Source organism: Lutzomyia longipalpis, chromosome 1 (genome assembly GCF_024334085.1).
Source record: "Lutzomyia longipalpis isolate SR_M1_2022 chromosome 1, ASM2433408v1".
Classification (NCBI taxonomy): domain Eukaryota; kingdom Metazoa; phylum Arthropoda; class Insecta; order Diptera; family Psychodidae; genus Lutzomyia; species Lutzomyia longipalpis.
The window spans coordinates 14,675,645-14,702,960 of record NC_074707.1 but is presented as its reverse complement, the minus strand read 5'-3'; the positions used below and the strand labels follow the sequence as shown (position 1 = coordinate 14,702,960).

At 34.4% G+C, this 27,316-nt stretch overlaps 2 protein-coding genes across 2 annotated transcripts in view; one reads left to right on the top strand and one right to left on the bottom strand.

Annotated features, from left to right (window-relative positions):
* Positions 1-27,316, top strand: part of LOC129792487 (STAM-binding protein-like A) — a 781,560-nt gene that overhangs the window by 143,665 nt on the left and 610,579 nt on the right. The gene's annotated exons all lie outside the window — the stretch shown is intronic.
* On the bottom strand, positions 1,053-25,531 carry LOC129791689 (patched domain-containing protein 3). The gene is made up of 10 exons (XM_055829977.1): positions 24,704-25,531; positions 17,362-17,492; positions 15,609-15,754; positions 13,371-13,585; positions 13,097-13,278; positions 11,646-11,825; positions 11,391-11,554; positions 8,877-9,215; positions 3,698-4,011; positions 1,053-3,624 (listed from the first exon to the last, which is right to left on the bottom strand). The coding sequence occupies exons 2-10, from the start codon at positions 17,490-17,492 to the stop codon at positions 1,987-1,989; spliced, it is 3,309 nt and encodes a 1,102-aa protein (XP_055685952.1). The 5' UTR covers positions 24,704-25,531; the 3' UTR covers positions 1,053-1,986.

Below are 27,316 nucleotides of genomic sequence, written 5' to 3'. Positions count from 1 at the left end.
TTCTCACGGATAGGAATAGATTCTCACGGATAGAAGTATTCTCACGGATAGAAGTATTCTCACGGATAGAGAATTATTCTAACGGATAGAAGTTTTTTCTCACGGATAGGAAATGATTCTCACGGATAGAAGTATTCTCACGGATCGGTTTTTTGTGACAAAAAAAAAAACAGAAAAAAAAGTTGCAAAAAAGTTACATCGAAAAAGTCGCATCCAAGTATCAAAAAAAGTTGCATCGAAAGAATTTTGTGACAAAAAACAATTGTGCAAATTTCCGCCTAGAAAATGCATTAACAGCATACGGGAAGCCCCCCGGGGGCACTGCAACGCATTTTTTCCCGTATTTCTAACTCTTTGGCACAAAAAAAAGTTGCTTTGAGGTTATGTCTCGGCAAAAAAGTCACATCCAAAAAGTTGCATCGCGAAGACGTCAACCAAAAGTCATGGCCGTCTGTTCTGAGCCATTTTGAGCTGAAAAAAGTTCAATCAAAATATTCGGCTGATAAAATTTTCTAAAAAAACTTACAATTCCGTAAATTTTTTAAAACAGGAAATTCCGTTACATCGGTGTTCATAGATTTCTCTCCCGTTTACAGAATTTTCCATTAACATGCAGCTCATTTTCCTTCAGTTGCAAGGAACATATGCTGCAATGCTTTAATAAAGGGGATGGTATAAGCTCAATTATGTGAAGCAAATTCTCTTTTTGTTGAGCAAAATGAACGCTTCAATGTAATATCTTTATCTTTATCATCCAAAGTAAGGAACATTTCACAGAATACAACAACTTAGGCTATATGGCGGGATAATCTCTATTCTTAAAAAAATCGATTGAAGCATATGTTTTATGCATTTCAAAATGGTACAATGTGGGCGTGGCTTTGGCGTTTTTGGACACATCTCTGAAGTTTTCTCGGCTGATCTCTATGTTCTTTTCTTAAACATTTTATTTATATAACAAGCTCTGCAAAGTGCAAACAATGCTTGATACCATCATAACACGAACAAAAAGTGAATAGGCTCTTTTCAAGAAAATATCAAAAAGAATTTCCTTTAGCTTATGTATATAAATTTATTTTCCTTACTAAAAGTGACTTAAATAACATACAATTTATACATTAATATCCTTTTCTTTTTTTTTCAATAAGTCAAAGAGATAAAAAAAGAACACTTCACTAGAAATGATTTTCTTTAAAATTATACATTTTCTTTTTATTTTTTTTATAATAATTATTATCAAGACTACATTTATTTTTTACACACCATATCAAAAGTTTATTCTAATAAAAAACCTACAAAAATTACATAACTATGACAAAGTTATCGATTAAAAATTGGGAAAAAGCCTACTACACCACTGACTCCATTCTAATATCCATCATACATTAATAAATCTATTACAGTTTCCCCAGAAAAATAAAAGACAAGATAAAATGACGAGAAGAGTGAAGAATGAAGAAAAATAGATTAAATACTCATTTTGTGGATGAGTCACATAAATAATTCCCGGATTTGGTCTATCATCAAATTTGTCATGGTAGTTTAGTTACAACTATAATGTACACATTACTCTTTAAATACTCACTAGATCCCATTAATTAGAGTTAATCGGATTGTTTGATATCCTTTTCAGAAATTGCTCATTGTCGATTTTCTTTGAAAACTTTTCTCTTTTTTTAAATTAATAATTAATCTAAATCAGGGAGCGGAAATTTAAAAATATTTTTTAGGGGGGATTTAATGATCGAATTGTAATGAATTTGAGTTAATTAGAATTCTTTCTAAATAAGGAATCAGCTAATGAGCAACTTTCTTTGTCACTTGAATTGTTTAAAAGAACGAAGAAGGGATACGAAAGGAAGGAAGGAAGGAAGCAGAAAAGAAAGGATGAGATTCTGATAATGACTGGAGGGACAATCTCTAGATCCATGAGGTGATGTCGGTATCCCTGACAACGTGTTCAATGCGCTTCTTCAGTGCACATTGTCAGGGAAACCTCATATCGCCCATATGGCGTAAACTGTGCTGAGAATTAGTCCTCTGTGGTTGTCGTGGGTAGTACAAGTTGTGCTGCGACGAAGACCTATTGGGATTGGGTTTGTAGATACCTTCTGGCGGTGAGTATCGCCTTGGTCGTCGTTCGTCGCTCACTCTCCGTTTCGTCTCATCCGAATACCTACGCCTCTGGGTGTCTGGTTCATAGAAATATCGTAGATCATCATGCTCCCCATACTTTGCTCTATACTGCGTCGCCTTCTCATCTGAGTTGCGTCTGTACGTTGAGTCGTTGCGTCTCTGCGTTAGGTACGTGTCGTCGTAGTAGCGTCGCCCCGTTGTCCATAGTCGCTCCGTTTCGTGACCATAGAGATCGAGGACTGGTGGTTGAAATTGACTCGGAGTACTTCCCCCATTGGCGGCAACATTGTGCCACGATCGACGCCATCCCTCCTCATATCGTCTTCGTGTATTCTCATCCTCAATCGCCTGACGACGCTGAGACTTGCTGCTGCTGCTCTCACTGGAATCCTCTCCGGATGTCCCAATGCCGAGATCTTTGTCATCCCCATAGGCTTTATACGGTGCCCCGAGGAAATTTTTGCTCCCAAATGGCCCCGTGAGGGCGAGCTGTGGATGTGGGATGCAGTATGGATGCGGGTAGGACTTTTCCACGGCGGAAAGTTTCATTTCTTTTTCCGCTGATTTGGGACTTCCACACGAACCGGGTCCAAAGAGTGACAGGAGTACGGGTAGGAGGAAGAGTCCATGCATGGCACCGAAGAATATCACCAAAAACACCATCTTGAAGAAGACGAGGAAGATGTAGCTGTCCGCAAGGAGGAGAGCAACAACACCGAGAATTGTACTAAAGGATCCCTGGCAAATGGGCAGGCCCAGGGAGTAGAGAGCTTCCCGGACACGATCGTCGGGATTTTTGGCTTTAGACGACATGTACGTGTAGCAGATGTGAGCTGTAAAGTCCACTGAGAATCCAATGCACATGATGAGGTTGATCATTGATATGCTGTCCAGGTTGACGTCCCACAGCGCCATGTAGCCAGCTACACCCAGTTCAATGGATACAATGCTGAATGCCACCCAGAGGGAGCAGAGAATATTGGGGATAAAGATGAAACTGATGAGCATCATGATGATGGCTCCAATTACCATACTCTGGATGGAAGTTGGACGTACGAGTTCGAATTGGTCGAAGAAGACAAAGTATGGATGGAAGACGGTGGCATTGAGGGGGGAGTCATGGCAGATCTTTCGCAAATCCTTCACCATGGTTTTCTCATGATTCGTCCCACTGATGTTTACAGCTTGAATGAGGAAGCGCGACGCCAGGATTTTAGTTCCATCCTCATTGAATTTCACATCCAGGGAGAAAGGATTCCCTGGGAACAGCCACAACTCCTTCAGGGCTTCTATGAATGTTTGCTCCGAATCTATCGTTACATTGAGGTAGTCCCCATTTCTCTCAACGTACGACAGGAAGGATCTAATCCAGGATTCGGTGTATAGGGATGTTGTGACGTACGAAGTATTCTCCAGGTTCTGAGTCAAAGTTTCAATTTGATTCTGCACCACTGGGTCGGAATAATTTAAATCCCCCGTTATGATCACCTGAAAGACCAAAAAAAAAAGGAATCTTTAGTCCTAATCCTTGTTCAATTGAATGTAGGCAAAAGGATCTTACTTGTATGCGATATGGGAATTCTCGATAAAATTCATCTTCTCGATCGAAGAATTCAACAGAATAGGAGTCAGCTTTTGAGAGTTTCCTCCTCTCCAGGCCCTCCTCAATGTTGGTCAAGCCGAAACAGGCTCCAAGGAGGTATGCTCCAAAGACAATAATTACGAAAGCTTTCATCCATGCCTTGTTGAGGAGCGATGCTACGCGATTCTTGAAGAATGCCATCAGCATGTGCTCCCGATTGTCCACAGGATTGTCAGGATCATCTCTGTTGATCCCACCACTCATCAGGACTCGATAAAGGCATGATCGTTTCTCTGAAATTTCGAATAAATAAGGAAAAAATAATTTCTTCATGATCATGATCATGTTTTTTTCTATAGGGGAAATTGGGGCATTCCTGTAAGCTTTTATGAATAAAAATTGATTTTTGGCTTCTTTCTTTAAAACTTTTGTGCATTTTTAAAGAAAATTAAAGAAAAGACCTCAGTTCTGGAGTCAGGATTTCAAGATCTTGATTTTTTGATAGACATTTGAATCAAGATGCGTTAAAAATCAAGCAAAAATGCCTTGATTTTTATCAAAAAGTATATAAAAGAAAAGAAGAAAATTAAGTCTTTTAATAGCATTTTTAAGACTCTATAAATCCATTAATTCATTTTGTTCAATAAAAATGTTTAAATATCCTGTTGTAGACATATCCTGTCTTGTAGATTTCTTTAAATTCCTTTCATAAAAGTGTCAAGCATAAAGAATAAATAATTATATGTAGTTAGGAAGCTTTTCTCTCGTGCGACATTCGCTTTAGGGGGCAATATAAACATTGAAAAAAAAAGAGTTATAAATACATAATAATTAAATATGATCTTCGCAGATTAATTTAATCGCGTGTATATATAGTTGATCACTTTGCACCCAAGCTGTGGAATATTTCTTCATCATCCCGAGTACAAGATGGGCGTGAGTGTTGTCGCATCAATGTTCAAATTTAATTGAAGTCAATTTATTCAGAGTGTGAGGAATTCACACGTCGATCATTCTAGAAGGATTCTCATTTCTAAAGGGGAAACTCCATGAATGTCTTTATTTTGTATTTTATGAGATTGTCCACCTCCGAATGCATACACATACACACGGCATAATGTTTTCTCGTGAGCTCCCTTATTACGGGAGGGAACTTCTCTTATGCCGCGACATGTGTATAGAGAAGTTTTGGGACTTGCTCAGCGCGCGTCTGTGACTCAGGAAATATCCAATTGTGCCTGATTCTGATTAATTCTCTCACTCTCCGCAAAGTTTCTCAATTGTATTGTTATAAATATATAAAAATTAGTTTTTTTTTTCAACTAAAATATAACATTTCTTTTAAATTTTCCTTCGTTCGAACATTTTTTTCTCTATGGTAATTTTTTTGGGAAGAATTTGGAGGAAATTTTTTGAAAATAACGAAACTTTCAAAGCTCGCTGTAACAGGTATATAGGTAACAATTTAATACTTTATCTCCCTTCTAATCACATAAAAGCTGAATAGAAAGAGTCTTGATTTTTTGATGGTGTCAAAAAACTACCGAGTTCCTCCTCTCAACATGATTGCGCGCAATCATGAAGAGATCATCCACCAGTTAGTCTTTATTAAATGAATTTATTAAATATAAATAGAGGCACTTTTTATCATCTTCCTCCTACTCTCAATTGCATAATTTGAACTCTCGTGTATACATAGAGTCACCCATTTGGGGCCTCTTCGCTTTACATAATCGCGACCGGATCTTGTGCCACATCAAAGACACAAGGGGGGAAAATACATAGCCACACGAGAGTTTGGTTGAAATAATAAAAAAAAACTAACGAACTTTGGTGCAATTGAAAATGAGACTGTATGGAGAAATTGGCATTTAAGTATAGGAAGAAAAAAAGAATTACGAAGCACCTCTTTGCGGAGAGACCACCACATGCCAAATTGAGTTGGAGGAAGTCAAATGTTAGATGAATAATTGCAGAAATTGATTATGTGATCGATAGTGATCATATGCGATAATGGTCGTGTTGAAATTTTCTTGATGCTCTTTTTGCCATTCATTTCTTTCTTTTTTTTTTTCTATATTTTGACCATTGCGATCCGCGGGAATCTTATACATAATATTTTTTTTCTTTGCCTTGCCGTAATGCAATTGCGCCAGAAATTTTTGCGTGAAAAATTGCTGTATGTATTGAAGGAAGAAGACAATAAAAATGTGAAATGGAATATAGCCAGTTGGTAGGTATATAATAATAATAGTTTATTAACGTTACGATGTCATTCAGCGCTACCGAAGAAATTAACTAACATTGATATTGTTTTAATGGCCATTCCTTGTGGGGAGGGTGATGTTTTGCCTAACGTGCGCTTAGTGTACCTACTGATTAATTAAAAGCTAAAGTAAGACTTTGAGGAAAACTGCCATTTGCGCATGAATTCATTGAGGGAAGTTACGAGAGAGTCATAGAGACTCTCTCGTTGTTTTTCCATTCAGACATACATACATAAGACACAACATATGTATTTTTTTCTTTCCACCGAAGAGTTGGACAAGTGAGGGAAATGTAATTTGTAGAGTATAAAATTTCGCCACCCAATCCATTGACTAACAACTTATTTTAAAGTTTTGTATATAAATTTTGCAGCTAAACGCAATAATTTCAGCGTTCAATTCTCCACGACTGTTGCAATAAACTATTTATCATTTTTGTTCAAAATATCAGTCATTTTTTTCCCTCTTAGTGAGAGAAAATTTACGATGCGTTCTTTTTTCCCACCTCCACCATTATGCGGCGCAATCAGCGAAAGCACCGAAGAACTTCATTTTGGAAAGCTATTTGTAAATGTGAAAATATAATCTCCAATATTCCGTTTAAAATATTTCATTAATTTGACTTATTGAGAGAAATTTATTGAGGAATTTCTTTAATTAGCAAAGAAAAATGACACGTACAGTTGAAAATTTCTCACGCAATACAGCAATATTGGTGCGGAGAATTTGAAAGAAAAAAAATGAGAATTTTGAACAAATTAATGAATTGAAATTCAATTATAATTTGTGATTTTTATGTCACGAAACATCACGTTTTTTAGCACCGTATTTTGTTGGGAAAACCCGAGAAACCTGCGTTAACATAGAGAGAGAGCAGTTTATGTGGATTATTATAACTATCCATTAAAAGCTATGACTCATAATTTATTCAAAAGACTAAATTAAAAAAATTAGATAAATTTGATACACTTTAGAATTATTTCTGAAATTTATCCTAATTCTAGGATATTAATATTCCAAAATAGTTAATCAAATTCAAAGATAGTTAATCCTTATTCGGAGTAAATTTAAAGAGTAAGGCTTTAAAAGCAATTTTAGCGAAAAAAAAACCATGAAATAAATTTGATTTGAACAAATAAAAGAAATTCACTGCCTGTATAAAGGATTTTATTCATTTTGAGGCTCTAATAAAATCATATAAAGATGAATATAAATTTCAAATATTGCAAACAATTTAGAAATCAAAAATATGTTCTGTGGTAGGTATATTTACAACAGATAAGAACTATTTGCTAAAAAATGCTAATAATTTAACCTTTTGAACAAGAAGCATAGAAGCATATGTTTCATTGGACAATTTTTTTAATCCTATTAATTTTTTAATGGAAAAATACTATTCAATGCTTTCAAAAGGATCGTCATACGAAAAAAATGATTTATTATTTAAAAGGATTTGATAATTAACGATAAGATCGGTTTGAACCTCTAATAATGACAGAGGGGTCTCAAAATGAATAAAGTCCTTCCCTTTCCCAAGTGTATTGTAAGTAGAACAATTATCAGAAAAAGATTAAAACTTTTACAAATTATTAACAAATTATTGCATTAATAACAACGCCTAAGTTTCCAACCAAAAAAAAACTTTAAATCCTAACAAGGTTATGCGTAAAAATTGCTCAAAACAACTTGGTAGGTATTAATCGTATTAATACATAAACAAAACGAAGAAAAAATCCCATGAACTTGTAATGAAAAATTTAATAAATTTTCATTGCGATTTCTATTTCACACCTGCTATTTTTTTGTTGACAGCAATACATTTTTTTTGTAGAATAAAAAATTTTAAAAATTATTTTCTGAAAATTAATTTTTCATGAGAAAACACTTTCGATATCTGTTGGTGCGATGTGAGTGGCGTTAATAGCCTTTTGAGTATCACGGAGCGCGGGCTTTCATAATGAAAAATAACAAATTAAGCAAATTGAAAGGCAAAATTCGGCTGCAATACTTCAATTTGAGGTTCAAGTGTAGGAAAAAAAAAAAGGCATTCAAATATTTTTTTAAAACTGCAAAAAGCTCCCTCTCAATATTTTCACAGCGAGGTTGTCGATCTCAGGTATGGTGGTTACATGTTTTCGCGCATATTTGTTTGGGTAATATATGCTTTGTGAATGCGTTTTCGATTGATGCTGCGCGCGCGAGCCATTTCAGGAATTAAGTAGAAAGAGAATTTTTATCAGAGGTGGATGCAAAAAAAGCGCGTCATGTCTTTCTCCTCAACTTTGGCGTTACTTTTACGTAAGAGATAGTGGTTAGAAAATTCAACTTTCCGTTTTAGCACAGCGAAGTGGCAATAAGTGGATCATTTTCCCCTCTTTGAGGTCTTCTGACCATAAGTTTCTTGCTGCCAAGTTGGTGTACTGAGTGGTTAATTTGAAGTAAGAAAAAAAAAGAGAAAAAATTCCAACGATTAATTTTGAGCACAGCAGTGGACATACTGAACGGAATGCCCTCAAGTTCTTGTGCAGTTAGTGTCAAGATTATCATGGAGGTGATTGTGAAAGGAAACGCAGCACTATGTGATTATTTTTCACAAAATAAACCCAAGTTTAATCGAATTGATGCTGAGTGGTGGAAATTGTTAGGAAAAAAAAAACCAGGTGAGTTTAACCGAGACAAGGTTGTCTCTTAAACCAGCGCAAACACATGACTCTCATACGTGCGTTCTTTGACCATTAGAGTAGACCATCGCGGCGGTTATTATTTATGAAAGCTCGTATGTACAAGACGTGTGTGGCTTCATCACTTTTGGGACAATGATTTTTCCTTCATTATATGTCTTTCAAGGTGAAAAAGGAGGTACAAAAAATAAGCCAATAAATCAAACTCACCTTTAATTGCAACAGAGACAGGAGAGACTTTGAATCCGAAGATTGCATGGAGATTGCGGTACTCCCTGTATCCCGATATGGCCATACATCCTGCGAAGAAGGTGATGTGCCAGAGGAATGTGAAGCAAACGGCAAATCCACTGTAGGTGCAGAAGATCCTGACTGAGGGAAAGGGTGAAATGATACCAATCCAGAAGGATATCATGTCTGTCAAGGATGTTATTGTGATGGAGACAGCTGCTTCAGAAAGCATCTGGCCCATCCTATCGGGCACTGAAGCTTTTACTGAAGTTCGTCGCCAGGCTGCCAGCATAACAAAGGTGTCGTCAATTCCAATTCCTAGGAGGAAGAAAAATAAGTTCACATGCTATTGAATTTATAATAAAAAATTAGAAAAATAAATCCTTCCTGAACAAAGATTATCTTTCAATTTAATAAAATACCAAAAGAAATAATCAAAAATATTCAATGGATTTAATGCAATTTCTTTTGTTAAACTCTTCGAGATTTTTTATCCCTTCTTGTCGTATTAAGAACAATAACTTGCTTTATAGTCCAGCAATTTTCTTTCAAGTCTCTTAATAAAATAAAGGGTTCATGTGCGTCTTAACAAGACAAGCAAATTCTTAGCAACATTACACATTCCCATCACAATTGATTGCCAAGAGGATTTGTACTCATTGTAAACTGCGTGAGGTAATATGAAGCTGAATTAATTAATATTCACAGAATGCACACAGCAAAGTGTCCCATTTTTGGCTGAGTATACGTCTTATTCATTACAGCGCTGTGTGTCTTCTTTTATAACATTTAACTGCCTATCTTTTATTACATTGCACAAATCAATCATAAAGCCAAGTGAATGTCTTTTGGTTCCTCCAAACAATTCTGTTTGAAAAGAAGAATAAAAGACATACGAAATCCTTGGAAGTTTTTTTTTGCAAATTTTAACTCGATGAGAGATTTTTGTTGTTGATCTACAGCACAATATTCCGCCGATTAAAGTGTTAAATCACTTCCAATTTAGTGCACTATTTCTCCAATACTTTTCACACTTTAAATTACCTTTTTGCGGTCCGTGAAAAAAATTCACACATTCCATAAGGGCTCATAATGTAACACGCATAGAGTGAGAAAAGTCATGGAAGATCATTTACATTAATGAGGGAGCATTATGTAATAGATCAATTATCGCAGATATTGCTATTTGATTAAACTTTTGCCACTTCTTGCTGGATTTTACTAGCTCTTGTAATGTGTAGCATGTGAATGTGGGGCGCAGTGCATTTTTCAGCGCAATTTCCATCCATAGTTTTCGAGATTGAAAATTGCAAATTCAGTGTTGCTTACCACGAAGAGGGGAAAGTTATTTATATGGCAAGAATTAAATCCAGTTACATATTTGTGCGGAGTTTAGTTGATGTAGAGGTTCGTTGCAACTATTTTTTTTGCATTAAATTCATTTAATATTTTCATCTAAAACTCTATGGCAAATGAATTAAATTTTTATTAAATAATCTTTTGATAGAAAAGGACATTATTCATTTTAATACTCATAAATCGATCGATGCATTGACGCATATGCTTCAAGCATTTTAAAGGAAAATGAATAAGAATGTGTTATTGGCTTTATGCATTTTATATTAAATCCTTTCCAGCTTTTTTGACAAAAAGTTTTCATTATTCTGTGTTTGTTTTTTAAACAACATTGTGAGAGCATGAAAATGAATAAAGTCCTTTTATACTAATTATTTTTTCCTTAAGTAATTTTATTACTTCTCAATGGAAAAGGAAAAATTCTTAAAATTAAACTCTCTGTAAATTGTAAATTTTAACCCCATACTAGGGCGAAAAGTTCCACCAATAGAGATTTATCTATTTTAATTTGATATTCTCGCGGCAAAAATTAATTCACTGCCACGTGAATCAATCATGTTGTATAAATTGATGAATTCAAGTGACACCACATGGTATTGTTTTACCTTGATGGAGTCATTAGTGAACGAACTTTATCGGTGACCTCAAAATTGTTCCTTTCAATTGAATCACCGCATGGGGGGAAAGAGTTCAACACACACGTTATTTAATTGCCTCATTGGAAGCCGGGCACAAAAAAAAGATCACCCAATCCCAAAACTAATGTACCTATAGCCCCAATTGATGTGTACAAGGAACTATGCGCAAGTAAAAAGTATACATAAGATGTTATGCGAATAATTTCTTTCGAAGCGATGTTAGAAAGTGAGAGACTATATTGGTTGGAATTCTTTCCATTTAATGCGTTTTTGTCTTTGACCAATTGACCAAAGTTCGCTATCTTTCTATTTATTTGTTTATCTCTATATAAAAGCAGTGTCATCAGAAATGATGATAGTTCTAGCTCTAGATTATCTGCACTGTTGGATGTTGTTTTGCCTCCGCATTTGGGAGGATATGATAAGTTTGTGTTAAAATGTGTCTGCGAAAGTGTATTGTGTTGTGTGGTATGCATATTATTCTGTAAAATCCACTTACCAATCATTAAGAATGGTGCCGCTAAATTGATTCCAATGAACTCAATTCCGAGGTACATGGCTAAGCCGAAAGCTGCCATCGTTGCCATCACTGCTGATATGTTTCCCATCAATCCAAGCCAGGGTTTCGATCTCACACTATCGCCCATCATGCATGTCATTACACTGTTGAAATGAATCACCGCCAAGAGAAAATGCATTTTATTTGTGAATGAAGGGACACAATAATTGGGCATCAGCAGTATTGTGTGCTTACCTGAAAATTGCCATTAGAATGAAGGTGGAACTGAAGTAGGGCACAACAGTTCGTGTATTTTTCTCAAGTTCATGATCAAGTGTCCGTGAGGCAAATCGAGCCACTGATATATGCTTAAATAGGCCAGTATCTTCGGCAATTCCCACAGCATCCAAAAATGATTCCTCCCAAGAAGCTCCTCTGATGCAAAAAAAAAAAACAAATTGAAATCATTTTGTAATAATTTTTTCATCTTCTTTTAATAATCTCTCTGCATTAGTTAAACATCTCAAACTTATGGGAGTAATTGTGTGTAAACATGCACAGTGTTAAAAATAAAATTTAAAAGGTTAATATGTGTACATAATTGTATGTTACAAGAGATGTTTGTTAGATTTATTTATGCGATTGAAAAAGTGAAAAGATTTTTGTTGAAATCATCTTTCACCAATATGAGAGTGACTTTTGAAATCTCACTTTCAATTTTCATTTATTCTTTGATTTTTACCCATCAATGAATTTGATTGAAATGAAATCAATTAATTTTGAAGTAATCGAAAGGTATGGCATTTTATTTACCTTTCTCATTCTTTTGTCTTGAGATTGACTTAATTTTCTTGCAAAAGATTTCTTATAAAAATATTTTGCGGAGTTAAATTCATATAAATGTGCATAATTAGATTTTTTTGAGGAGTTCGAGTTTCAAAGATCTCGGTCTAATTTACATACAAACCTACTCATTATCTAACAAAGTCAAGGATAAAAGTTATGCACTAAATTTTAGCTATCTTGAATCTTCTATTTTAAACTTCTAATTTTCTTATCATAAAAAAACGATAAAAGTACTTTGAAATTGTTCTCTGAAATTAAAGAAAATTTTTACCTAGAACAGAAAGCAATAGACGAAATTGCGCATAACTAGAAATATTTAAGAAAATTTCCAAATTACACGTTATGTGTGCAGCACTTTAGAAAAGTAGGTTAAAATTCCTAAGTTCAAGTAAAGAACATTTATCGGATTTTCAAACAATATAAGAGAAAAACGACAATGAGAAATTTGAACTAAAAATTCTTTCGTATTGCAATTTCTACAAATTCCTATTTCAAAAATAACCTACTATCAAGTGAAAGATCACGAATACCTATTTTTTCTAAATTAAATGAAATACTTTGTATTGCAATCTCAAGAACTCTGTCGCAATTTTTGCAATTTTGTACTGCGAAATAGCAAATTGTTTCGTTTTTTTGCCCCTAAATTCGTACAATATCATACATTTTGATCGCATCTTCGTAAAAAAAAGTAATATGAAAGACCAACACGCAATAATTATTTAGCAATTTGTTGAAAAGTGAGAGTTGTGTGTATATATATTTTGGTGAAGAAGGAAAAAGCTCATAATGCACTAATTAGCACTAATTTCAAGATTTCTATGGCGGCAGATGATCTTACATAGAGAATTTGTAAATCTCACCTAATATCCTGCTTTTTGGTGTCTGCTGTGACAAAGTAAACAAGCTGTATTGATGGTACACTGATGATGGTATTTTCAGCCGATAGTTGGGTGCCACCGAAGAAAACAGGAAATGCATGGGCATCCCACGTGACGGGATTAAACATCACTGGGAAGGTTAAATTTAATTCCCCCGTCTCAATCTATTTTGCAAAAGAGAGAGATCAATGAGTTTAGCCACTGCCTGTATGATTTATGGGACGTAAGACGTGGGAAGTACGTGATTACTACTCACTTCATTCATTATGTGATCCAAGTTGAGGATGTCATTCGTGAAGCATTCATTCTCCCAGCGTGCACAGACATCGCGATACGTGAAGGTTTCCCCATCAAAATTTACAGTGGCATTCTGGATGATCTCATCGAGGAGTCTCAATTCTTGAAATATTTCCGCTCTTAGCATATTCCTATCGCCATCCTTGGACGTCACGATCACGCGCCCAAAGCGCCCTGCGATCGAGAAAGCAGATAAGGTTTTAAAGCATTACCTATAGTTGATTTTTTTAAGACATTCAGTTGATATTCCTCATACGTTGAAATATCAAGAATTGAATTTTTAAAAATCTTATTGAAAACTAAAAAAGAACTAGGATTCTCTACGATTGGGTTTGAACTTGTTAAGAGAAGATTCTGGCGGTTTAGTTTAACAAATAAGGTCAAAGAATATTTTTGATTTAACCGTATTGCTCATATAACCCGACTAAGAACTTTCCTCTCAAAAGAAAAACTTTGGTAATATTTTAATTTTTAGAATTTAGAATTTTTATCGGCTAAATTAAAGACAAAAATGCCAAACTCATTCTACCTCTTTTAAGGTCTGAAGGTCGATTGATATCCAAACATTATTTTAACCAATTGACGGAAACGGAAACCGTTTTTTTTAAATAGTTTGAGAAGAACTTGATCATTTTTGGAAAATATCTGATTTGAATTCTAAATAAATACTTTATCTTCAAATCTTTCAATTAACTCTTAGAGAATCCGATATAGTTCTAACCTAAATCTTTGTCCTTAATTTTCTTTCAAAAAAAAAACATTTTTCCATTTTTTTTTTATTTTCAAGAAATTGGTATTCTCTTCATGTACTTTATCATGAAAGGTGAAATAGATTTTTTTTATTCTGTGATGATTGAAGAATTCAAATTGACCACTGTGTCCAGCCAAGGCATCCACAACCGATGTTGGAATACCAACCGTCTTTTTTTCAATTTAAATACCTTCAAGATCTTAAATTTAAATGATTTCCCTAATTGATTGCGCGATCATCCGTGCATCGCATCACGTATGATCATCTTCTTTTCTTTCGTGTTGATCTTCCGAGATAAATAAACGCAATGACGTTGATGATAGGAAAAATATGTATATTAGACCACAAAGATGAAAATAAAACAAGACTAAAAAAAAATGATTTCGAAAATCGAGGCATTGATTTTTCTTCTCCTTCAGTGAGATCGATGCGAACCTGTTTCAATTTCGGTCAATGATATTTAGTGTGCTGCAATTGAGATCGCCACCAATTCTTTTTTTTTCTTCATCTTTTTTCTTGCCCTCCTAACACCCATGTGCACCAAAGTAATCATCAAGAAAAAAAAACGAGTGCACCAAAGTAGCAATTATTCTCAATTTGGTGAAAAATACCATCGACGGACAAGGCTCCGTTTGTGTGTCTTTACCGCACGAGGTTGTCTACTTTGGGGGCACGAGAATTTATTATACTACATATTGACGTCGAGATGATCTTAATTTTTTGATTTGTATGCGATGATCAAAAAAGACAAATGTTGGCGGAGGAGAGAAATTTCTCTAGACGCGAAAAAAATGAGAAAAATGAAAGTAAATTGCTAATTTGATGAATTATTGCAAAAATATCATATTGAGTTTCATTTTCTCCAAGAGGCATTACGTTGGTAATATTTAATGTCTTGTTTAGCATTGGAATTCGGGAGGAGAAGATTTATAATTTGTTGTCGTTTTCAAAAGAATAATTTTGTGGATTTAAAAGATTTGTGGAATCTTCAATTTAAATAAATTATTTAAAGACAGGAGGAGTTTGAAATTACTGAAATTACCCAGATAAATACCCCTTTGAATTTTCTCTTATTTTTTTTTAATGTCTTCGATGTCTTTGCATTGCCTCAAAAGAGAAGCTTTTGTTTTTTTTCCAAAGACAGGTTAAAGAACTTTAAAAGCCGGTGGTGACTAAACAAACCTATAATTTAATACCAATCTGACATGCTCGATGGCATATTAGGAATTACTACAATCTGCCTATGTATAAACAGTGTATGACAAAAAATATTATTATTTTTTTCTCAATAAAATATTATGATTTATTTCGTTGGCGCTTCTTCAACGAAGAATAATGGACAAAAAAAGCAAATCCTATTAGCCCAGCAAAAAAAGTCGTTATATTGTCCACAAGAATTTGAATTTTCTTTCAATAAGAAAATAAAATTAATTATTTGCAACTCACCTGGTCTTGTGATGCGCCCCACATTGAAGCGATGGGTGTAATTTACTTTGAAGTACTGCTCCACGATTGCCCTCTCGGACTTCCCTTCACCCCGGATGGGTGAGAAGAGATATTCTGGATCAATTTCATACCTAATTTGTTGATACCTGCACATTTTGGAACCACCGAGAAAGACAAGAAAAAAGCGAAAAAAATAATTACAGGTTTTATAGTTAAATGGAATTGGAAGTGAATTAAGTGATGGGATTGGGAAAAAAAAACTTTCTTTGCATAAATTGTGAGAGAATAATGTGTGCAACACTGTCTTCTGGAGGAATTTCCACACGCACTGAATTTTCTCATTTTAAAATGCACGCACGTGAGAAGACAGCCTGAGATTCACACGGAATTATTGCATCGACCCAAAAATGGTGCACATTCTCTGTACGTACAGTATACATTGTTACTATCCCAGCCAGTAAAAATTGATTATGACGATGATCGTATTATTGTAATGTTCATGATGCAACCTAAGACAATTTTCTGATCTCGTGCGAGCAAGGAATATAAAATGTGCACACAAGGTGGGTGCTTCTGCTGTTATTGTACCTTGTGAAATTCATGCCAACAAACTTTTAAGCCATCACACACACATTTAATTGGGATGTTAAAATTGTTTAAAATCAAATCGAATTTCTCACAAATTAAGGTGGATCCCGTGATGAGAGAAAATCACATCAATCAAAACCAAATTCTTGTATGAAAACTCAATTCTTATCTACACGATCTATCGTGAAACATAATAAATTTGAACATTTGATCTCTGAATTGTTCACAACGTTGTAATTTACAAGTAAAAATCCTAAACATGTGTTTAATTTACTCTGTAACCTTATCTCTCATCTAGACCTGTGCATGTGTAACAAAAGTCAAATGTTTTGGCACGCAAAAAATCGATGTTTAAAAATTTAAAAAAATCTACATTGAACAATGTTGAAAATCATTTAATTTTCACAGAAAATTCCCACACAATTTATGCGAAACTGGAGTTTGATGATGAAAAAACAAAGATCAAAAACTATTCTCGCGGTGATTGTAAAACAAACCAATTGAGATCAAAGTTGGAAATTAAGGGCATGGCTTTAGCACATTGCTCATTTTGAAATCTAGATCATTTCCATTTTTACGATATTGAAAATCATTTTTGAAATCTAGTTTTAAACTATGAGACTATGTATGAATGAATAAATATGTTGCGTGTTTTTAAATATGACAGAGGCGTAGCTAGAAATTTATTTAAGAGATTTTTTCTGCAGAATTCAAATTAGCAGATTTTGACATTTAATGCAATTCTAAATGATTTACGCTTCTCTTATAACGTTGAGGTTTTTTTTAAGCTCTACGTTTCCTATTCTACTAATTGACATTTCTTTTCTGATACTTGACAGTTTTTTATGGGTCTACAGATACTTGACATTTAGTGTTTGACGTTCTTCTTCTAACATTTGACGTTTCTTTTTTTTAGTTTAACTTTAATTGAAATACTTAACATTTGTTTTTTAACATTTGACGTTAGTTGTAAGACTTGACGTATCTTTTATCTTCTAAAGTTTGACGTTTCTTTAAAAAGAATGACATTTCCAACTTTTGACATTTCTTTGTAAAAACGTTTGGTTTTCTTTTTAATTTTTCTTGACAAGTAAAGAAAAAAAATCGTTTTATAAACCTACACGTCCCAAACACAATATGGGAGATTGTAATTAATTTTACTTACCCTGTCATGCAGAGGAGAGCCAAAAGGACTGGCACAATGATAAAATATCCCGGATGTCGTCCAATAAAATGGCCCAATTTGAAAAATGATCTATTAAGTGCTCGATCAACACAGGAAACACCACAAGTCATCTGGAAAAAATGTTTTGAAGCAAAAAAAATCGTGATTAGATTTTTTTTCTATATAATTTGTACCTTTCATAATATATTAATATTTGTGGTCAATTAATAGTGGGTAGTATATTAAATGCCCGCATTTGCTGTAATTTTCATGTAAAACATAGCGATAAATTAAACCAATGTGACGCCTTTTAACTTGAAAAACATGATCATAATTCTCCTTCCTTGATTACAATTTCAAAAAAAAAAAAAAAAGAAAAACTAACGAAAGGAATACAAAAAAGCGGGAAAACATGCAAAAATGGGTATTTTGGTGCAAAAAGAAACATTTTATGCAGAAAATAATTGCATTGTTACGAGTGATTTGAATTTGTAGCTAATTTATTCAACACCTTTTAGTTGTGATTTTTTTTAAGTGGAAACAAAAAGGTATAATAGTGGATAGAAAAAATTGCAAAATTCTCCATTCCTGAAATTGGCACTCGTGCCTGCGCATGGAAATGAAGAAATTTACATAATTTTCCACCTAATTTCGTGGAGATTTGCCAAGTTGGTAATTTCTCTTTCACTCACTCCTTGTTGATTGGGCGATAAAACACCATTTCTCGATTGATTGAGTGGCAAAACATGTGATATCTATATCGATTTCCAATTGATCTTATACTCTCTATACGCGGGAGATCGCCATCGCGTATGAAGATCCAACGTGATCGCGTGCGAGATTCAAGTGAGAAGCATCGATTTACGATCAACCAATTTATGGATACGCAGAGTGATTTGCACGGGATTGTGGAGAGACTTTTGGAAGCGTGTCGCGTTTTAGGTCATTGTCAAATTCATGGCACAAAAATCACTCACATGTGAATTACTCCGTAAAATTTTAACGATATTTTCCTGTATTTTAGCACAATCATTTTCTCAAATTAATTCTCCCTGGATGCTTGTTTTATTTTTTCCGAAGGAGATATATCATTCATCACATTGACTGAGACAATGTCGTCGATATGGATTTAATTATTCTCACTTGGTCACAGCGCACCCCGACAAAATTGCCACACATGTGGACTGTACGAAGGTGGAATTTCATGTATTTCCTCCAAATGGAACGAATTTTCTCTTTTGAACTTTCATCACCCCACAAATTGTGGCATTTTTCTATGATTTTTGGTGCAAAATTGTACGATTTGAGAGTCCCATTGGTGTCTACTATACGGGGATTTGCGAACAGAGAGTGAAAACTTTCCCACATTTGGTGATGACTTCTTTTTCCGTTTATATACCGGACAAACTTGCAATGCACAAGGTCAAGGTATATTAGAAAGAAAATTTCTTTTATGAAAAATATGCGATTTTTATACACAAAAAATCCAACTTCCGGGTGTCATTTTCATAATGTGCCGAAACACATGAAAGCTCGTTGAAAATGCAGTAAGGCGAGCAATGTTTACAGGTTGATGGGATTCATTTGGTTTGGCTTCTAATGGTGTCTGGGGTGTCTGGTTTAATCAGAAAAATAATTTATTAAAGAGTTTTTAATTTTTAACAGCGCAGCATTTGAATCGTAGAATTAGTTAGTTTGGATTGAACGCTTTCTGATAGTTTAGTCTAACTAAGAATTTCTCAATATTTTTGTTCTTAATTTATTTAGAGCAAGTTTAATAGCCGCAATCATCTTTACCTTCGCACTTAATGTCTTTTTAAGTGTTTTGATATAAAAACAATTTTTTGCATTTTAATCTCACCGCATTATGCAGCGTTGTCCTACTCTACTAGTTTCCGAAGAAAAACTGCGGAAAAGCTCATTTTGGAGGATGTTTTAGATTAAGAAAAATCACGGTCGCATAGCTCTGAGGTTGTTTGCATCCATCTGGGGCAATATAGCCTCCGTCTCTATTTTTATAAATCCCTGCCTATTTGGTAGAATTTTTCAATGGGAAACAAGAGCAGTGATTTTTTGGCAAGCTTGCGCTCAAAGAGGTGAAGCACTTGATGGTTTGCACCATGAAATGTGAAAAAGATGTCAATTTTAAATCATATTGCCACCTCAGCCCTGAATTTCAAGAACAAGATTACTATTTTCATGAATAACAGCTGAAAGCCTCTAATTGCTAATTGCACAAAGAATTGCTGACGGATTTACTTCTACAGAATCATTGCTCATGGCATTTATTTTCTTCAACTTTTTTTTCTTCAACTTTTGCGTGATATTGATTGATAGTAAATTATACATAAATAATTATTACATTATAAAGGTTTTTTTTGTAAATGATAACATCATTAAACAAAGTTCTTTTTTTTGCTAAATCATGAAAAAAACCTAATTTATTAGATATTGAAATGTGAAGTTTTTAGCTATGGAAAGCAAAATGAGAAAACAACTTCATTTAGCAAAACTCTCGGGCGTGCTCCAGTGAATTTCATGAAGGAAATAAAAATCATATTTATATATCTCAACAAATTTGTAAATTTGATGTTTTGGAAAAAAGGCACTGATAAATGGGCGTGAGGGAGAATAAATTCAAAAGAAACATGTTCAATAAAATTTCTTCGTGTTTTCTTCTTCACGGGTACATGAAGAAAATTTTCTCCTTTTCCATTAATTGTTCACTTGAGGCGATAAAAAATTACTTATATGGTGCTCCTGTTGTAAAAACAAACGAGCTTATATTGCGATCTTTGCGATCTAATGCTATGATTTGTGAAATTAACTTATTTTGATCTCTGTTGTATGCTCCTCAATGGGCGGGATGATGGAGTGAAAAAGAAATTTTTATTATAAGAAAAAAATACACGGGGGTTACCGTTGATCAGCATCCAGACCGGAACAAAGATCGCTTGATCGTGTTTAGCAAAAGAAATGTCAGTGTAACCCAATTTTCAAAACTTATTTTCCACCGGATGGGACAATAGGCACGAAAAATTGCTGATCAAACATTTAGTGAGCGCAACTAAAAGTCTACATACCTACATGTCTTCTCACACAGTGGCTTTTAAAAAGAAAAAGAAGGTAGAAAAACGAATTATTAGCCTGAAGCATGATCGCAAATAATGATCTACTTGAAGTCACACTGAAAAATAATAGCTGAGTCAAGTGGATATAATCAAGAAAAAGAAACTCCCATTTTTCTACTTTTTTTAAATCCCTCCGAAGTGCATCACATAATCTTGGTCATTAATTGGAAATCATTCATTATATTGAAGAGTGAACAATTTCAAAAGAAAATAAAACATAATGTGACTCTTAATACAATAAAAGTACGATTTTATGCAATTTTGCCTTGATATACCTTTGCTAATTTCCTCAACAATTCACTTCTTTTCATGTTGTGCATTTAATTTAGAGCTATGTAGAAAATATGTTTGGTATTTCTCTTCTTTTTTTATTCAAGGATTTAGCCGATTCAATAAAAAGAAACATATTTTAGGAAAATTTATATGAAAAATCAATCTTTTGATTTAAAAGAATTTTTATTGTGGGCCATTATTATTGAAGTTCTATACCTACGAATTAAAAATTTTGTAAGAAAAAAATAAACAATATCCGAATGCAATTGACCTTTTCGACTTAATTATATTACAATGGGGAGAAGGGAAGGAAATTAAATTAAATTATTTCGTAAAGAAATCATTTCTGAAAACCCACGTTTTTGTTCATTTTTGTAAAAATCAATTTGGCGATGTTTTCATTGACCCATAAATGAGACAAAGTGGCCATAATCTCTAAACGGTATTATTATTGTTATTTTATATGTAAAATAAATTAACACCGAACGGTAACTTTCAATTTTTCAAACCAAGCTCAAGAGAAAGAATGTTCTTACATGGAAAAATTTAAATCTCATAAGAATATGGGGGAAAGAATTATTTAAATTATAACTGCAAAATAAAGAGGAAGGTTGAATAAGCCTGAGATTAAAATAAAAGATTGAAAGAGGTGTTATTTTATAGAATTTTTATGTAAATAGTTAAGACGGTTAAGACGCTCCTTTCTAATTTGAGCGTTAACGTTCTTTTGGCGAGGTTCTAAAAAGACAATTTTAATCAAATAAATTTTAAGCTCAAACTATATATAATTTTTAGCCATCAGCGATATTTTGTTGCCATATGGAGAAATACATAACAAGCTAACAAAATGCAAACTATTCACATAACTCTTGCAAACAGTTACCTTCGCGGAACGAGTTGAGACGGCTTCAATATTTAACGTCTTAAGGCATTACATTCAGTTTAATATTTAATTTAAAAAATACATATCACTGCATAATAGCCATTTCAGCAAAACCGAAATGTAAATTACGAATAAAGGAAACAGCAGTTTCACTTTCAATAAAGTGAAATTGGTTAATTCTTCTACGGAATTTAATTTATAACTTTTTGAATTCTTAATTCGGTTATAGAGAGACAAAAACGATTTAATTTAATTAAGTTTAAAAGCTTGAATGGCGATATTTTGTAGATATTTTGTAGGCCTGATGAAGAAGTAAAAAAGCCTTCGAAATATTGTATGTGAAATTGCTAAAGATTTTTACCTTATTAACTGTGCCCTCCCACACTGCTAAAAATTTGCTCAAACAACATCTTAAACATTTTAAAATATTTTTAGATTATAAAAATTCCACGCTCTCATCACAATTATTTAATATTTTAAGAATAATCTGTTTAGAATCTTCCCTGATACATAAAAAGTTAAAGAAATTATTTTAAGCTGACGACCGTTTATAACTCCGGTAAGCAACAAAATAAACACCCCAAAATTATTACAAAACCTTAAAACAAATTATATTCTTAAGTAAAAAATCTTTTACTGAAGAATCTCAATAAAGCTAAAAAAATAATGAGTTGGTGCCCTTCAAGCTTTCAAACTTAAATGAAATTCGGCAGCTTTATAATTTTATCAAAACAAAATTAACTAGTTTTTTCAAGTTTTAAAAGTTTTCTTTTGCAGAAAATGGAATTTCTCGTGTAAGTATTTTGAACATAAAAATATTTCACATTATTTGCGCTATGTATATGCTGCATTTTATGTGGATTTTATGCCAACTATGCCACCAGCATGTGGCGCACAGAGTTCTTAACCTTCCCCATCGTGTTTTCACACTTGAGGGAGTGTGTTGTGATTTCTATCGAAAGTGGATTTCACGAATATCTTATTTTACATTTAATTGAACAATATAGCATGAGATTGGGATACCTTTGCATCGCGTGGTAGGCTCTGATGGTAAAGAGATAAGGTGTTGTGGCCGCCAAGTGCCAAACCGGCGTGGTTTGCTGTGAAAAATTTCTCCGGGAATATCGGTAGAGATAATGACCGTAATATCTCTTCACAGTGGGAAGGAGCAAGAGAGAGAAAGATTGCCCTCAAGGTGCGGAGAATTTCTTCGTGGTTCGATGTGCAAAATATTTATGGACAAGCACACTGGTCAACAGCTGGTGTGACGCATCTCAATGGCACGTGGCCCACTTTTACTGGCCACTCAATACGTTTGGAGAATTTAGTGTCTCTCTTGTGTTGGATAAAAAAAATAAAAATAAAATAAAAACGAAAAGATATCTTCGTGGTGTTCGATGGCGATCGTGGAGATCAAGGTGCGTATCTTTGTTGCACCTTCATCTCAGCCACCAGAGGCGGAAGAGAGCGATTTGTGCACAGAAGAAGATGGGAGAAAATTGATTGGATTTTTACCTTCCGCCTCTTCAGCTATGTAGGTATGTATAATACCTATATACCCAATGAAAATCAGACAATTTACCTAAATAGTGGCAGTAAAAGTTCAACCTTCTGCAAATGTTAGTCATGCGAGATATTTAACTTAAGTGAGGGAAGAGAATTTAATTGAATACGGTGGCTCTTTATCCATTTCTCCACACCAAACAGATGAAACGTGATCGTTACAGAAAATATCTGCTAATTGTTACTTCATGAGAGTAAATTGAATGAATTGTAGTCGCATGTGTAGATTTTAAAGGGACAACAACAAAAAAGAAAAACTTCCGGTGAAGATTGTCTCGTGGTTATTTGTTTAATTTCATTAACGTATTAACTGCCTCTTTTTTGCATAATTTTTTTGTCAACTTTCTTCCATCTTCAAACATCTTTAACCATCTCTATGATCCATTGAATGTACATATTTTTCTTATATATTATGTTCAAGTGGGAGAGAAAGAAGTACAGGTGCACAGGTAATATCCGTGAAATTATATAATTTTTCATGTCAATAATTTTATATATATTTCTCTCACAACTTTTAGGAATATATTTTCCAAAGTGCACAAATATACGGCTAGTGCGTGTTCCACTTGTTTGATTGCGCAAAAATCGTCTTGCGGGGAGGAAAATTATTATATTAACTAGCCAAAGGTATACGTTAATGTCTTTCTGATCTTGTTGCACTTTCTCAACGCAAAATAGCAAAATTTGTAACGGGATCACATTTTATTTTACACCCGACTTCCAAGAACATCTTAGAGAACACGATGCTTGAGATGTACGTGCCAGGAGAGGAGTGAAGGTAAGAAGATGAAAAAAAAAGATGAAGAAAGTAGTTGCGGAGATTGTTGAAGATCACTTGGGGAGATCATCCTAAATGGATTGAGAAGTTCTTAGGAAATGTGTGCGGAGAAATCTTCTTTGGGTGCTAAACAAGAAATTTTCAATGGCCACGGACGGGAAAAGTGCCGTTGAATGGTTGAAGAGGAAATTCTAGCTTGATAGAAAGAATGATCATCCGGCGATCATCGATCAACACGCACACACTGACTACTTGACTCCTAATGGCCTCTATGGCTATGAAATCTATGCTGGCTATGCTGACGAAAGGTGAAAACGATCGTTTTTCGGGTTCTCAAGAAACTATCCTTACATTTTTTTTGTTTTCAAGCATTCAGCATGCGTGGCAGAAGGGAGAAGAAATTCCTTGGAATTCAGGACTCACTGTGGGTGAACAAAGGATCGGTTTTTTTTGTGAATGTTCACCAAGCGAGACCCTCATCGGAGTATGTTACAAAAGTTGGAACATATGGCAATGGAATTTACCTGCGAGAGAGTGAACACAGCACCCAGAGAATCAAAAGTTAGTTACATTGTAAAAGGGAGAAGAAGGAAAATAATATTCCACCTGCTTCTTTCTCTCCCTTATTGATCGTGCATATATGGATGGAATCGTATATCACACCGAGGGTATAGGACGATAAGAAATGGAGGAATTTATACATTGATCACTCACCTTGATTTCAACTCGATTGACTATTTCTTCAAAGCAGTGAAAATTGTATATTATTTTCTATGCGTAGTATGAAAATTTTTCTGTGAGAAATTAAGCAAAATTTACACACTTGGATGCACTTGTGTCTTTGCCGTTGAATGCTTAGACACAACACACGCGGATTCTTATCAGTTAAGCAATTTTTGCGCGAAAAAACCTTTCCAATTTTTCAATCCACTGAAGCACTCACAATTTATTCATAGACTTATTAGGAAAAAAAACTCTTTATTTATGTATTCTTTTCTGTAATTCTTTTGCAATTAATATTGTTGCCGTTTTTTTTGTTAATTATTCATTCAGTAAATTTTAATTTATAGTAATTTGTTGAAAAATTCTATGTCACTGCTGTAATGATCTTGGCACTATATGTTGAGATGATCACTGAGGAGGTGTTGAGAATTTTTTCTTCTTCTTAAGAACTGTAAATCCACAGAATTGGTGTTTGGTGCGCGAAGGGAAAGGATCTTATTGTGGAGGATTCTTTGTGGACAAATTCACAAGAAAATCAGAATAGATGATCATTGAAACACTGTATGAGGGTCTTTTCTTCCAGAGATAGATCACCTATTGATCCTGGTTAGAAGCATTGTTGCATCACTGATTTCTTTTTACTTTGCGATCTTATTTTTTTTTCTTGGGGAAATTGTCTTTTATATAGGTCACACGAGAAATGTGAGAAAACGTCCCGCGAGTGCAACCCAGAGATTTGGGAAGGAATTGTGCGTCCCGAAAGGAATGAAGCACACACAGAGCACAAGATCCGAACACCACGATGGTAACGAACTGACTGGCTCAGTGAGTGCCTATGAAATGGAAACTCAACTGTGTGAACATTTGTGGGGCACTCGTGGCTCTCCGGACTGCTGGCAACAGCAGCGATCAACGGTGATCGTGAGTACGAGAATTTCACTCAAAAGAAATTTCTTGGTCATTCCTCTTCATTAGGCCCCCTCTGAATACATGTATTTGTGCAAGAGACTGCATCAAGATGTTCCAAGAGAAGAAAAAAAATCCACAAGAAAATCACGGGGGTTGCACGATCGACCGGAGAAAACATCTCTTCCGCGGGCAAACTGCATTCACACAGTTATTTATCAATGATCGCAAGAGGTGCAATAAAATATGCAACCGTCATTTCTCCATTAAGAGTTTATTTTTTATTTGGATAAATGATTTCTTGCGCGCGATCTTCAAACCATACCTGCTCTACTCTGAATTTCTACCTTTTGTATCTCATGTTCCACTTTTGATTTCTATTGACGCTGTGTCATCCATAGCTCATCGCGAGCCATCGCACGCGTTCTCGCGATTTTTTTTGCCACAATCTTGCAAGATTGAAATTGTGAAAAATCTCACCTGCTGAGTGCTGAGAGAGTTTACTTCTTTCTCCGGATGAAAAATCAAGTTCTTCCACCGAAACACGTTCTCTTGAAAAGATAATGAATCTTTCCGAGTGGAGTCAACCTTAACTGTTCACCTGTGTGTGTTTCAAATAGGAGAAAATACCACGGAGACTCGCTGCATAATTCTTCTTTTCATTTCACCTGCTTGACGATGTTTCTGTCTTCTTTTTTTTTCACTTTACAAAAAAAAGACACATTGAGATTCATCAAGCTTTTCATGACTCTGACCCACTAATCTACAAGACGCGAGGGAGAATGTGCGTGGAGTAGGAGAGATAGTTTTCATCGCGGGTAATAACCTTGCATGATAAATCTTCCTCCTTGATTAATTGCATTTTATTGTACTGAGAATGTTTTATTTTGTGGTTGTTGTTGAAAGCATCTTACTAGAATGTTCTTTCCACCACACGACGACGATGGAAAGATTTTATGCGCCACTTCCCAAGCAAAATAGGTAATGGAGAAAATTTAATTTAAAACACTATACGGACAATAATCCTCCAGAATCACTTAATCGTCTGCTAGATTGCTGGATTATTGTCCACGGAAAGGAGACAATTTCATTAAACTCACCAACGCACATGCTTATCAGTCGTGCGTCTCGCTCCAGCCTTGGGTGTTTAACTCTGACATTGATGAATACATAATTATCCAATGTGAAATCTCAAGAATGACAACAAACACCCAGACATTGGTGGGCATTTGTGGATGAGATGTTTATCCATTTTCTCGCGTTTTTGTGCCAATTTCCCATCTCATTGCATTGCTGAAGATGGTTCTTTTTTGGCGGGAAAACTTCCTCTCCCCCAAAGGCAAATATACATAAAACATGATTTTTTTTGTGAGAGGAAAGCACTGCTGTCCAAGACATTTTGTAACTCTCACTCGAAGAGATATGAGAGCTAATGATCCACTTTTTTGCAAAAACTCATATAAAGAAACTTTCCTTACGAATGGTTGTAAAAATGAATTATTGAATAAATTTGATTTCAAAAAATTTTGCAGATCAATTTGAGACTATCTAGAATTTTATTTTTTTTGTGTTGAGCTTTATTTTCAATCCCTTCCAGGCTTACTGAAGATTAAAAATTTTAAACTTTTTTTCAACCCGATTTCTCAAAATTTAATGAAAAAAGTAAGAAGGAAGCCTTAAAAAAATATATGTATGTAA

What these genes read in the sequence shown, in the direction of transcription:
- LOC129791689 (XM_055829977.1), bottom strand. Translation starts at nt 17,492, where the DNA reads ATGACTTGTGGTGTTTCCTGTGTTGATCGAGCACTTAATAGATCATTT. An exon ending in GCTCTCCTCTGCATGACAGG is followed by an intron (nt 15,755 to 17,361) that starts GTAAGTAAAATT and finishes CAAAATGTGCAG; the next exon opens with GTATCAACAAATTAGGTATG. An exon ending in AATTCCCATATCGCATACAA is followed by an intron (nt 3,625 to 3,697) that starts GTAAGATCCTTT and finishes TTGGTCTTTCAG; the next exon opens with GTGATCATAACGGGGGATTT.